At 46.2% G+C, this 14586-nt stretch overlaps 1 protein-coding gene across 1 annotated transcript in view; it reads left to right on the forward strand.

The window, feature by feature from the left end:
- Positions 1–14586, forward strand: part of cdh22 (cadherin 22) — a 97157-nt gene that overhangs the window by 80168 nt on the left and 2403 nt on the right. Inside the window, exons 11-12 of the mRNA XM_084705377.1 lie at positions 7239–7356; positions 10380–10631. Of these exons, the coding sequence (XP_084561503.1) occupies positions 7239–7356; positions 10380–10631 (370 nt within the window). The remainder of the gene's footprint in view (positions 1–7238; positions 7357–10379; positions 10632–14586) is intronic.

Below are 14586 nucleotides of genomic sequence, written 5' to 3' on the forward strand. Positions count from 1 at the left end.
CACAGAGCGATGGGGTGGGATCATGGTCTTTACTCAGGAGTATGGAGCTTCCTGTCTGAGAGGATGGTTCCAGAGGTGGTCAGCTGTTTGCCTGAAGCTGATGGAAACATGTCCAAGAATCTAAATGTGGATTTTCTTCCCTCTGCCTTGTGGTAGATGATCTTTGAGGGGCTTGTCTCCTGAGAGAGCCTGGCAGCATTGAGGTGGAACAATCAGTTTTTGTTGTTGTGTTTTTAGTGCCGAGCCAATCACCTTCCCTCCTTGTCAGAATGGTTTCATTATCGGCTTGTTTCTGCTTTGGATCTTTTTCAATTGGACAGCATGATCTATCTGACACTTTGTTCCAAAGGCAATTTATAAACTCTGTTTAGGACACGAGTACTATTTGCCAAAGGAATGCTAGTGCCAAAATCGGTATTTATGTGTTTTTTTCATGCAGGATTTAGATGAAAACGTATTATTAAATATGAAGTAAAAAATGAAACACAAACTTATGATAAAGGTTTTCTGTCTGCAATCTGTTTTTGTAACAATTATCTATTTTAACAAACATAACACATTTGTAGCCAAAGAAGGTTGCGTGCCAGTGCTTTTCCGAGGGGATTGCAGAGCTTCAGCCAGTCTTTCAGTGTCTTTCATCTCTTGTAAGCCAGTGGTGCTTATGTCAACCTTATAATGCCGTAATACTCAACAGTTCGTATCGAGAGGTATTAAGACTACATAATCCAAAGGTCGTGGACTTTGCAGGAATGGTTGTAAGGAAGAAAAAAATTGAACATAATCTGTCAGCATTTAAACGTCAGGGACCTTAAGAATGAAGATATCAGTTAGATCCTACAGTTTCTCTTTCTTTCCCGAGTCACATCTTGACTATCATTAAAAATGGACAGAGCCATTAGGGTGTTTTATTTTCCTTTCACAGTCAACAGGCCCCTGGCTCAGTGGGAGCCAATTACTATGTGCAGAGCAAAGAAATAATTAAAGAACAGGACTTTCAACTGAGGGCTCCACGCTGGAAGCTACATTTACATGTGTAATGAGGCTTAGGCCTCTCCTCTTGATCCACACTCTCTTTAGTGCTCATGGTCCTCTGTGCCATCACGTCTCCCAAGAACATTGTCTGGTCTGATCGCCCTCCCACCTCTCTCCTTTCCCCCATCTGCAAGGCCGCATTAACCTTCAACACATAATCACGGGCAGGCCTATCAGTCTTACGACTCACATCCCGACTGACTCCCACTGCCTGGAGCTCCATCGCGCTTTCATTAGCGGGAGACGTGGAAGCGTACACGCGCCGCAATTATGAACGGGGGCCAACGTCGACACACTCCTCAAACACAGGTGCAAAAAGCGCTCACTCTCTCGCTCTCGCTCTCGCTCTCGCTCTCGCTCTCGCTCGCTCGCTCTTTCTCTCTCTCTCTCTCTCTCTCTCTCTCTCTCTCTCTCTCTCTCTCTCTCTCTCTCTCTCTCTCTCTCTCTCTTTCTCTCTCTTTCTAAGTCCGACTGGTCAGATAGTATAAAAACGGGCCTGTTTGCGTCAGAGGGTTTCTAACAAGTGTTGCCTGCCTCTTAATTGCTGAGATGGACATGTTGGAAAGAAAAGACTCAATGGTTTATGTTACATCGAGTGTGCAATTGGTTTCAGCAATTGTAGCACCTTAGAACTGCAAGGAATACCGCATCGAGTTTGAACTTCGAATTGATCCAGGCTTGGCCTGAATCCTTCTTTGTTTTTGTGTCTGAACCACCAGCCTTTGTGTATTGGGATGGATGGGGCTTCCTTATAGAGTGTGCTCAATCCCGTAGAGACCAATAAATCAATGTCACAATTAACTCATTATAAGGACGGTATTTTACAAGATTGTAATGCTGTATAGATTTCTCACACTAACAAAGATCCAGTACGTTGAGCTTGAACAGAGAACAAGGATACTTGAGGAGGTTTCATGTTTCCAGAAATCTATAGTTGCATAGCATCTACAGTACTGTACTACACCAGATGCTAACAGAGAGTATTTGCAAACATGAGAGATAATATACCACTGGGGAATCCAGCTCAAAGGGCAGAGTGTGACCTGGTAATGGTTTCATGAACTAAATAGGCATGAATAAACATGTATCTCTGCTGAATCTTAATCCTCCCAAGGTGCTCTACAGCGGTGGAGGGTCATGATATCACCCAGCGCTGTGTTAGCTAGAGCCTGCCAGAAGAAATGCTCTTACTTTCCAGGAATACTTTATTTTATAATCATACTGGTATTTTTTTTATTTTTTTTCTCAGCCAGAGTGCATGAGTGCTAGGAGTCTGTATGAATACTGTGTGCATGCAATGTGTGCTTCCATTTTGCTTTCCATTCCCTAGAACCCTATTAATCAATTTGATGACTTGGGCGAGGGAGCACCTTTCGAAACCGGGCATAATTACCTCCATTTTTCTTACACCTGCTGTACAAGGCAAACATTGGTTGTGTAGGCTACGGTCCAGCCCGGTCATGTCAGTCCACAGCACTGTTCGGCTGCTGATTGATTTTGGTGTTTGTTTTTTTGTAATTTCTATTATCTGGTCAAATGTTTAGAACATCACATTTGAACCTGTAGCAATAGGTTGGAGGAGAGATTGACACAAAGACAGATTAACATGCACACCTCGCAGGTGTTAAAACACACACACATATAAACTCACTCACTCATATAAACTCACTCACACACACACACACACACACACACACAAACAAACAAAAACACACAAACCACACATGGGTCCGAGGTTCCCTGTCATCCCAGCGTCTGTCAGCTCAGCACACAGTTTACCAAGCTAATGAGGAGCTTTTCATCAGCCCTGTCTCCTATCACACAGGCCTCTTCGCCAGGTTAGCTCCGTGGCTCAGGTTTGGTGGAGCTGCCGCGGAAATCAGATTAGCCTAATCCTTTAACTGCATTCAGTCTGATCCAATTTGAGGCTTGGCTACATGGCACAGTTTTGTTTGTCTAAAGACAGGCGGAAGAAAGTGGCCCCTGGAAGTAAATAAAAGACTTGGGTGACACGAGCTAAGCTGCTTTAGCTCGGGGGGTTTAGGGTTCACGCCAGGGGGGTGACACAATGTGGCATGAGCCTTTCATTATTTACTGTCTGTTTCAGCCAGGATCTTAAGGTGAGTACACTGGGACTGGTCCGACGGAGACACTGCAGCTGTCTGCCTGCAGCTTCCACATGACTTATGGCTTCGGCGTGTGCCGTTTTATTTAAGCCATGGGGCTACAGGAAACAGTTCCGATGAGTTTGTTATCGGTTGACTTTCCGGGTCGACTTGGGCTCCTAGCGTAAAAGCGGTTACTGTAAGTGCTCTCTCAGACAAAACACTTCATGCCAAAGCTCGGGCGTTTGGGAAAGGTAAGTAAAAGGCTCTATACAAACTATAGATCAGCCAGCTGACAGTTTGTATTGTCTGGGACATTGCTATTCTCTCAACCCTCAACCCCGAAGTCCTCTGATTCCATGTATCTGTGCCCATCTGGCAATGTCCTCCTTGCCCTCCCATAACCGATTGACACGTAAAGCTCTTGCCCCCCCCCCCCCCCCCCCCCCCCCCCCCCCCCCCCCGCCCCCCTCTCCCATCCACCCTTTGGTATTTGTGTGACTGAATGCAGAGGGACAGATATCATACAGGGCCGTGTGTGTGCAGGAAAAGGCTGGGCGGAAAGGCAAATGCTCGGGAATGGCCCCGGGTAGGAAGGCCTGTCAACTCTCTGCAGACGTCTCCAAGCCAGGCAAATGGGTCACGGCGACATACCGCCTGAGCATTCCTCCCCGCCCCCGCCCCGCCCCCCTCCACTCCCCTTTTCCCTTGTCTCCCCCAATCCCCCCACCCCCTCGCCCTGAGTCGGTAAGACTGCGATGACTAATGTGAGGCCCCATGAATCACACTTTTTTTGTACACACAGTAACTGACAAACACACACACAAGTACATCCGAAGACTGGCACCAAAGTATACTTACAGTTCAAAGCAGATAGTCTGACTCTCTCTAGAGAGTGGAAACAAGGACTTTTACAACAACTTCCGACTGATCGCTGTGCAAACAAACTGACTGATGGTCAAGTGTGTTATCACACCCAAGGATTAACACTGCATGAAACACAATTGGAATGAGTAGTTGTTTTTCTTGAAACACATCAGTGAAATCAAGCATGTGGAAATTGGCACCACTTCCACAGCCTTTCAAACATCAACGTTAAGATTGGGTTGTGCTTACTACCGTTTCATTGGTTTAAAACTTGGAGCCTGTGAATATCAGGCCACAAACGCTTTTATACTTTATTATTACTTATTTATTATAACTTTATTGAAAAAACACAAAACACAGGTTCATCTCCTCACACTGCAGGCTGAACAGTGTGGGCATACAGACATATCAAATACATACAACATTAATATCTGTCTCGAGCGCAATAAAACATCGACCGTACGCTAACTGATTTTGGACAAACTCATCATTGCAAAAGCTTTAATAAATTGCAAAAGCTTAATCTCCTGTAGACACAGCTGCTCTTTAAAAGGTTTCCTCTTTCAAAAAAAAAAAGTTGATTTCGCTCGCCCTGCCCTTCCTGAGGATGGTCTGTGAAGGAGGAGATTAGTCCCTCAAATGAGAATTCAGCCACCCTCTCCAGGACCCTGACTCCCAGGTGACCCCTCTGAAGATGGGCTACTTTGGGGAAAAGTCTACCCCTGGAGCTTTCCAGGCCTGCTGGAGATGTAAGGGGGTCAGACAAGGGGACGGTTAGATATAAATCTAATTAGGTGTTATGCTTGAGGGAAAGCTTGTTTTGGCTGCTCGATAAACTCCCACACACTCTCTTCCTCACTTGTTCCATCTCTCTTTCCTCTCTCTACCCGTCAAGATGCTGCTTCACTGAGAGTTACTTTACCTTGGGCATTGTCATTGCACCCACACCACGGCTGCCTCCATTTTTTCTACTTGCCGCTGTTTTTTAAAACTCTTCGGGCAATAATATTCATCACTATACTAATAACGGGGCTCATTGTTTATACCTTTTGACTCTGTGTAGCATTTTATTTCCTTCTCCGTCTGAGGCCCAAACATATCCTGGTTCTGCTGCTTACACACACCATGCGCACTGTGATTTGAATGTATCATTTGAATGGAATGGATGCGTTGCTGCAGGGGGATCTGCTGGTGTTTGCGCTGCAGGTGGCGTGCATCAGTATGCCCTACGCCTTGCTGTTTGTGCGAGTCAAGAAGATGAGATGGAAAGTGCTTGAATTTTAAACAGAACTTTCCATATTCGCTGCCTTTGAAGGAAAAATTACAGCGAGAGTTTGTTCAAAGTCCCTGCACAATCTCCTCAGCTCCCAAATAAACACAGCGCAACAAACAAGAAAGTATTACCAATTATATTGCAGGGTTAGGTTTAATTCAGCAGACCACATTGTTGAGTGAATGAGCACTCTCTCGGAATATAGGCTTTATCAAACAGAAGAATGTTCATGGGTTACAATACAGCTTAGAATTCAGAACTACCGGGATCAATCATACATTGTGTTCTTGACCTGACAACCATTCATTATCCAGCAGAAATGTACAATTACGTACCTTGAACTCAAACTAAAATCTGCTAAAAATACATTGACAGGATATTAAGACTAGGTACAGGGAATGATTTCCATGGGAGTTTTTTTGAAAAACAGAAAAGGGAATCTATTCAACACTAGAAGTGGAGAATGAAGAAAAAAAGAAAAGTACAGTGAGAGGGACTGGTGGGAACTGTCGGATGCCTCTGTTAACAAAGCCCTCTGCAACTCTTGCGGAAGCCTGGTGGCTAGTTGAATAGAGCGCTTAGCCCATAGGCCCACACAGGCAGGGGCCCTGGTTCAATTCTAGCCTGGGCCATTTCCTGTATGTCATCCCCTTGCATTTCTCCCTGCTTTTCCACTCGTTCTCCCTGTCACCAAAAAAGGCAATAAAATGCTAAAAGAATACCCTGAAATATAGGAAACTCCTCTTAACAGAGGAGACATCAGACTCTATCCTCTGTGTAATAGCTTGATGTATTCTCCCAAACACTTATCAGATTGAGTATCACCCTGGGCCCAGACAAAAGGAATTCTGTCCTCCAAATGCCCAAGCTGTAATCTTTGTGAGAAGTGCCAGTGTAAAGACTGGGGCTGTTTGTCATGTAGACTCTACCCGACCCTAAGAGCAGAGGAAAACTATTTATTCGAGTAGCATTTTTCACGTCCCATTTCAGGCAATATTTGAAGGGACAGATTAGATGTACCTACGTGGTGCAGCTTGAGATAAAGAATACCCTTTTCACTTTTAACAGCAGGAAGAAATAACCTGAAGACATGCAGCTTTGGGAAATGTGTCAGGCCTTAGTTTCTCATTAGTGTTTCTGCTGACTTCCTGAGGTGAAATGAAATCCACAAGCCTTTTGACAGGCCTATAATGTAATGAAAAAACCGGAAGGTTGGATTTTAGGACGACTGAGAATTCCCTCTCTTTTCAGGCCCTCTGTCCAACATAAAAAGGCCCCATCTGTTGTGTAACATAGACAAGTAATTTAAAAAACAGCTAACACCCTTTTTTTCTTCCTTTCTATTTACTTGTTCAAGCATGGTGCTCTCACTGGTCACAGGCCTGCTGATGTGATGTTAAAATGCAATTTGTCAAATTGTAGTCGCATCTTGGCTGCAGAGTCACAGGGGGAGGAAGGGCTGTCATTGAGAAGCTGTGTTGAGGTGAAAAGTTAGGGGGCTTGTTCAGCAGGTCATAGTGGCAAACGAGTCACTCCTCCTCAGTTACCACCTTCCTCATAGTTGGACCTCGTCGTTATGTTCAGACCCCGCCTTCATCACTGATCTCTGAACTGTCTTATTGAGGGGAAACATAACACCAGTCAAATATGCTTTGGAAATTCCTCTCTGATTGGAGGATGGGTATGAATGTTATTTTAACATTTGTAATAGGTGTGCCCTTATACTGCGCACGTCATGGTTGTGATCTGTCTGGTTGGAAATGGAAATGCAAATCAAGTGTTTGGGTTCCAGTTCAACAGAATACAGAGTAGCAAGCATGTTTTTGTCTCCGCATGAATTAATACAACTTCCCAGTTTATCCTTTTCTGAAATGGCTGCACCAACCGGGTCAGATTCTGCCAGCTGGCCTTCTGTTCTACGTCAACTCATCCCCATCTTTGTCCTCCCCTCTCCTCCTCAGCTCATCCACACCATCAGCGTGGTGGACAGAGACGAGCCCCAGTCTGGACATCGCTTCTACTTCACCCTGGCTCCCGATGCTGCTAGCAACCGCCACTTCACCCTCTGGGATGTCAAAGGTGAGAGGCTGGGGGGGTCAGGGGTCATGGAGCACAGTTTCTAATTGAAAGGACGGAAAGGTCATGGAGAGCCTTGCGTCCAACAGTTTGCAGTTTTGTGCCATGAAAGGGAATTTGAAAGTACATTCTACTGTGCTGTATGTGATAAAAAAAAATAAAAAAAAGATTTGCTACACCCACGACTATCCATACATTTAGTAAACTGTCAAATGTGAACTTTCCGACACAAAACTTTGTTTTTCACTGTTGCAATTGTTGACCCTGCAAAGCCAACAAGGATTACATGTTAGCAAATCTCTGTTTAGAGATGTGTACCTAAGTGAATGTGACACGTGGCTAAATCAAGATTGATCTGACACGATGAAAATGTCAGGGGAGCGAGCCAGGGAAATGTCAGAAGGTTGTGTGCTGCAGCCTCATCCACACACACACACACACAAGTCCACATGCCCATACACACAAAAGCCCCCCACACACATACACATGCACGAACACACAAACAACTCACATGCCTACGTAAGCACACTCTCACAAAGGACTGCAGACACACACACGCACACACACACACACACACTAGAATCCCGGCCTTAGGGACACCCAGACTTGCTGTCCTCTGCTGTCCTCATGGCACTCACAGTTCCTCACTCCAACACTAAGCTCTGCATCATATAGAAGAACAGAAGTTACAGTCAAATGGAAACACACGCATGGACACACCCCTCACGATGACGCTCGGTGCTGGTGCGCAGGCTCCCCAAACAAGCAGAGCCACCAGCCCTTTTTTATCCCCCCCCCCCCCCCCACTGTACGTCTGTTTTCATGGACACATATGTCAACCTGTCACTTTCAATCTGTCACTCTTTTTTCCACCATCGGAGCTTCACATGGTATTCTGTCTCGGCACTCTGACACAGGAGGACAAACAGACACTTTTTCATGCCGCCAAACTTTTTCAGTCAATGTTGAAAGTACGCCGAGAGGGAGGGAACCGAGTTTCATGACAATGACACAACCTACATACCAAAATGACGCTTCGCCGCGCCTCAGTTCCCATGTTTGAAAGACACGTCTGTCTCAAAGTCAGCAAACACTTCCAACATTGATTTTTTTTTTTTTATCAGTACTGTTTTGAACGCTGTTGTACAGTAGACATTCAATCAAACCCAGACTTACAAACTGAATTCATAAATACCTAAATGTAAAAATGTATCTTACTGGAATGTGCACTGAAGTAGGGGAAACTCATATACTAAATGGGACATGATGTAATAACAGCACATAGCAGCAGTTGTAGTAGAAGTAGTAAGTCTGCAACAATTAAACAAAATGGAACAGGCAAGTGTTTGAGTTGATTTGGACCCTGTTTAGTTTAAAGAGAGGAGAAGAGTTTACACAATGAGTCTTGTCGTAAAAGTCAAGAGGACAAAGCCACGGGTGCGATAGTCAGCAAAGTTCCTGTACATAAGCAGGGGCGGTAATGGGAACAGTGTGCCAGAGTACATGTCAGAGATTTGCTGTGGCTGCATGGATCACAGTGATATATGCTTCCGGAGATGGATGGCCCAGTCAGTCCCTTGTATGCAAGTCCATCCACTGCGGCTGCTCTCACTGTATTTGTCAAAGGCTCCTTCTGTGTATGTTGTTACATTTGTCTCGGTCTCCTGGAGAGCTGCTTTCGTCTCCGAGGCATCATTTCAAACACCAACTGCCGCCTGTTTTCTCTCAGGGTTTTATTTGACTAAAAGGAGCACATAATGAATATTAACTGAGGCAGAGATGAAAGATTCCCTGGTTTAGCAGTAAAAACCGACGATTCAGCTGTGGGCTTGTTTGACGATTCTAAAGTCCTCATTGGAATGTCCTCGCAAAAACACGAATGTTTCTTCAGTTTATGACAAATATTATTTCAGTTTACATTTTGTCTTCTGAAAGTCAAACATGTTCATTGTTGCTGTCTTTTTTTGTCATCAATGTAGATGACTCATAAATGAATGCAAGCCTCATTGTTTTTTATGTTGTGAGAAATCCTATTCAGAAATGTTGTCAAGTCAAGGGCTGATGAATACGCTGCATGCTCAATTCCACAGGGAATCAGGGTTCAAACAAGAATAAGTAACTGTGTAATAGCTGTACAGTCGAGCTATCTGGATCCTCCAAGGGCAGATAAACAACAGCAAATGAAGTCAAGGTCAACAAGATCAACAACAAGAGGCTGATTTGTTCTCTTCTCCTCCCCCTCCTCCTCTCTCCATCCTCCTCCCTCCTCTCCCCCTCCTCCTCTATCCTCTCGCTCTTCTCCCCTTCTCCCTCCTCTCCCCCTCCTCCTCCTACCTCTTCCCCCTCCCTCCTCTCCCCTCCTCTTCTCTCCATTCTCCTCCTTCCTCTCCCCCTCCTCCTCCTCCTGTCCCCCTCTTCCTCTCCTCTGCCCCATCCTCCTCTCCTCCTCCCCCTCCTCCTCTCCTCCTATCCCCCTCCTCGTCCTCCTCCTCTCCCCCTCCTCCTCCTCCCCTTCCTCCTCCTCTCCTCGTCCTCCTCCTCCTCCTCTCCCCTTCCTCCCTCATCCTCCTCCTCCTCTTCTCCCCTTCCTCCTCCTCTCCCCTTCCTCCTCCTCTCCCCTTCCTCCTCCTCCTCCTCCTCTCCTCCTCTCCCCCTCCTCGTCCTCCTCTCCCCCTCCTCGTCCTCCTTTCCTCCTCCTCCTCCTCCTCCTCCTCTCCCCCTCCTCCTCCCCCTCCTCTCCCCCTCCTCCTCCTCTCCCCCTCTTCCTCCTCCTCCTCCTCTCCCCCTCCTCCTCTCCCCCTCCTCCTCTCCCCCTCCTCCTCCTCCTCTCCCCCTCCTCCTCTCCTCCTCCTCCTCCTCTCCCCCTCCTCCTCCTCTTCTCCTCCTCCTCCTCTCCTCCTCCTCCTGCTCTCCTCCTCCTCCTCCTCCTCTCCCCCTCCTCCTCCTCTCCTCCTCCTCCTCCTCTCCTCCTCCTCCTGCTCTCCTCCTCCTCCTTCTCTCCCCTTCCTCCTCACTCGCGCCTCCAGACAACACAGCGGGAATCAGGACGCAGCGCTCGGGCTTCAACCGCCATGAGAAGAACGTGTACCTGCTGCCCATCCTGGTGGTGGACAGCGGGCCTCCGGCCCTGAGCTCCACAGGCACGCTCACCATCCACGTGTGCGGCTGCGACAACAACGGCGCCATCCAGTCGTGCAACGCCACGGCGTACGTGATGAGCGCCTCGCTCAGCCCCGGGGCCCTCATCGCTCTGCTGGTCTGCATGCTCATCCTCATAGGTAAGAATCAGAGAGATGATACCCTGGTCACACCCTCAACCCAATACCAGGTTTGATTGTTCTGGATGGACCCTGGATGGAACACAGGAACCGACAGGAGATTGCCATGTTCCATGTTCCCAAGCCTGTCCATTTGGCATTTTAGGAAGGTTCAGGTACACGGAAAGATGATTTGAAAGGATTAAAACAAATTCAATAATTAAAACTTGAGCTTAAAAATTCCACAATAAATGCATATGCTGTTTTCAACAGCACAGTATGCTCAAAGACTGACAATTCTTGAGCAAATGAACAGCATGTTTAATCAAGTCGGTATACCTGTTTCCAGAGAGCACAGTCCCCCCTCCCCACCAGTATTAATCAACTGCCCACTTATTTGCTCTCACTACACAGCATACGGTACGTTGACTTTCCCTCTAAACTATCGCTCAAGGGTTGGTTTATGATGCAGAACTGCTGAGGTGTAACTACAAGCACCATAGGTTAAAACCTGAACAAGCCCCAAGTCTGCATGTAGAGACTCATGCAGCCATGCGTGTTAACATTAATGGATTGTCCACTTCTAAAAGTTTTATATTTTTTTGGAGTTGGAATCGCATGTTTAATGGCTGAAAAACAAGGACAAATGACATAAAAAAAAGCTGATCAATTTTTTATCTTTTTTTTTCTAAGGGTAACTCTCATGCAGGGCATCTTTGAAGAAGAAAGAGCTTTTGTTCAAGCAGAGAGTGCCTACGATCTTGGACTTTATGAATGATATCAAGCCACTTTGCCAAACACAGCAGAGAGAGAGAGAGAGAGAGAGAGAGAGAGAGAGAGAGAGAGAGAGAGAGAGAGAGAAAGAGATAGAGAGAGAGAGAGAGAGAGAGAGAGAGTCGGGGAAGGAGAGTCGACTGAGCCGGGGAAGGAGAGCTTTGAGGCAAAAGAGCAGCATCAGCGCTTGTTTCCCCCAGGAACGCCTCGCTTTAAATAGAGTGGGCTTTCCAGACATCTGCAGATATGAAGGCGCACGCACGCAAAACCTCACAGACACTCAGTCCCAAACACACACCAACACACCCTTGTGCTTGTACATAGTCGCACTCACACAAGCACATCGATATACATACATAAAGCCTTCTAAGTAGAAGAGCTGGACCAGAGGTGTGTATAGTCATCTCTGAAAGTTTCATGAGTTCTGCATCATAACCTCTCAGCTGTGGTTAGGGAGGAAGGGGGGGGGGAGAAACATTTTGCAACCATCAGAATCTCTTCACCTCCGCTCTCCTTCAGTTCTTACACGTATCCTCGGTTCTCAATAATTGAAAACATTACTAACTTACATAGGGCCGTGTGAGGACTGTGGTATTGTTTAAGAGGTCTTTAATGAGAGCAGTCATGTCTCCATTAAGTAAAGCATGGCGACATTCAAAAGTAACCTCTCATATTTTATTAACTTTAAAAGCCTCTTGGACCTCAAAACAGAAAGGCCGTACAAATCTGAATGAGGCTATAACAAGCCAAGGGTGCAGAGAAGGGGGCTTGTGGTTTACGTGGTGGGCTGCAGAGACCATCTGGGTAAAGCACCGCTGTGTCCAAGACTACTGCCTGTCCCACACACCTGCACACCATTAGGAGTGGGATGTGTGTTCCATTTGTGTGAAGTAGTCTTGAAAGCTGTTATGATCATTTGAGCTCTAAGGGTTTTCACAAAAGCCTTAACTCATTTCAAAGGTGATTGATCCTTTTTCAAAGTATTTATTTTTTAAGTGTTTTTATTTTATTTATTTTTTTACAAAGCAACTTTTAGAAAGTATCTTGACAGGAGTACCTAAAACCATTGCTTCCATTCTGGTAGTGCCAAACTCAGGGGAATGAGAACAGACAAGTCTATGTTAACAGCCGTCCCATTTGTTAAAAGGAAAGGGAGACTGGAGCACAAACCACTCGCTGTGAATGTCAGCTTGCAGCACGGAATCTCAAACGACTCCTCTCTCCCTCCACTCCCTCCCTCACACACACCCACACACACACCCACACACAAACAAAACCTTGGTTTATCCAGTGAGTGAGTCGTGAAGCGCTCTCTCTGTTCCTCTGCGTGTTGGGGGAGATCCCCAGCTCTCCCAAGGCCTCCAGACCTCCCTATTAGATCAATTGTTGGATGATGAGCAAAATGAAAACACATCTCTGCCTAATTACCCTGCAAACAAACAGTCTCTCCATCAGTTCATTTAGGGCCTGACGTGATGAATCCATTTGGTTTTGCGAGGCATCTGCACGTATCCGTTCCAATTAGGGCCCATCTGCTGTGATGAACTCCTGGGCTGGAGCGGCAAGTGCTGCCCAAGGGTAGATTTGCCTTCTTGTCAGGTCTGCTTATGGGAACATCTGCACACAGAGGAATAGCCGAGCATTGGTGCCTCACAGGTAGAACAGGTTTCCTGTGCGTGCACCGTGGCTAGTGTAGCAAATAGTTTGGGGATCGCTACGGCTCAGTGGTAGAGAATTGGACTGCAGATCAGGAGTTTGTAGGTTCAAATCCCTCCTATGTGTGACTTTCTGATCAAATAATCTGCTCATTGAAATTATTATTAGTAGTAGTGTTTTGGCGGGGGCCGTGGTTCAAACAGAAGGTGGTTCCGATCCTGCCTCTTATGATGATTGAAATGTTAAAAACCCTAAGACCACGGGGGATGGATCTAAAATGAGAAGCTAATGTCGTTTTAAGAGTTGCCTGATTTGTTTGCTTTTCAATAGGCTACTTGAAGGACTTTCTGAAGTGGGCCATACATCCTCCGTTGTAACTGTTATTGTTCTTCAGTCTCTATGGGCGACAGGCAGGCATCTTGTTAGCGGCTCCAGCTGCTGTGTTTGTGTACGGCTGGGCTTGATGAATTCAAGGTTTCCACCTCCCATTACCTACCCCATCAGTGGGGAAACAAGAGTGATAACAGAGTGCATGTTTGGCATGTGCAGCAGCATGCATCAGTGGTTTGGATGAGCCAAGTCTATTTTCCTGAACCAACGGCAATTAACTGACTCCAATTATGCTGAATCAAAATAAACACAATGGGCCGGTGATGCTTGTGCCCCCTTTGGAGTTCTCCAGACAATGTTAGAGAAGGGACAAGATTGCGTATCGTCACTCAAGAGCTACTCCGTGTGAGTCCCAGTTCATCAGCGGTGAACGCGTCTGCCTTCAAACAGCGATCCTGAAGATCCACACGGGCCCCGCTCTGCCCTGGAGCCAATTCTCCAGTCGTTTGTGCCAAATAAAGACAATTACTGAGCCAAGCAACAAGTCATTTATACAGATTAATATGCTTGTCACTGACGCAGTTCTTTGCTCCTTTTCTGGGATGGAACAAAGGAGATAGCCTGGGGGAGGAAGAGAGGAAAAAACGAATGGTGTTCAGGTGTGCTCAGTGACTCACTCGAGGAGGTAACATATTAGCCTGTGCTCAGATGATCTAACTGAGGCCAAGCACTCCTCACTGTAATAACACCAGGATTCTCTGTAGGAGACATACGGTAGAGGCTAAAGTAGCCTACAGAGAAGGCGTCTTCTAATGCCATTGAGCTAGTTGGAACATTGTTTACCTGAATATATTAAGTACCTTTAATTGCAACTATGCCCCAGGATTGCAAGCCATCCATGGGGATAACTATTACATCTTTATATGGGATTCATTCTTAAACTGACTACCCATTACAAGGAGAAGCCCAAGTTAAAAGCGCCCAATGGACTCCCAGCATGCATCTCTATGTAGATACTAGACTTCGATGCCTTGATACTTGCCCTGCAAATATGAGTCGATACGCAACGATAACCATCTTAAATTAGACAGTCTTTCCCAAGCGTACGTTTATCTTCATTCAGCCAGGCACCATCCGTTAGAAGGGGAGAGTGACAGTGTATTTCCTGGAGAAGGAGAGGTACAAGGGCCAGAGGACCATATAGAACCAGGCTGTT

Source organism: Hypomesus nipponensis, chromosome 9 (assembly GCF_054491055.1).
Source record: "Hypomesus nipponensis isolate SF chromosome 9, ASM5449105v1, whole genome shotgun sequence".
In the NCBI taxonomy this organism is placed as follows: domain Eukaryota; kingdom Metazoa; phylum Chordata; class Actinopteri; order Osmeriformes; family Osmeridae; genus Hypomesus; species Hypomesus nipponensis.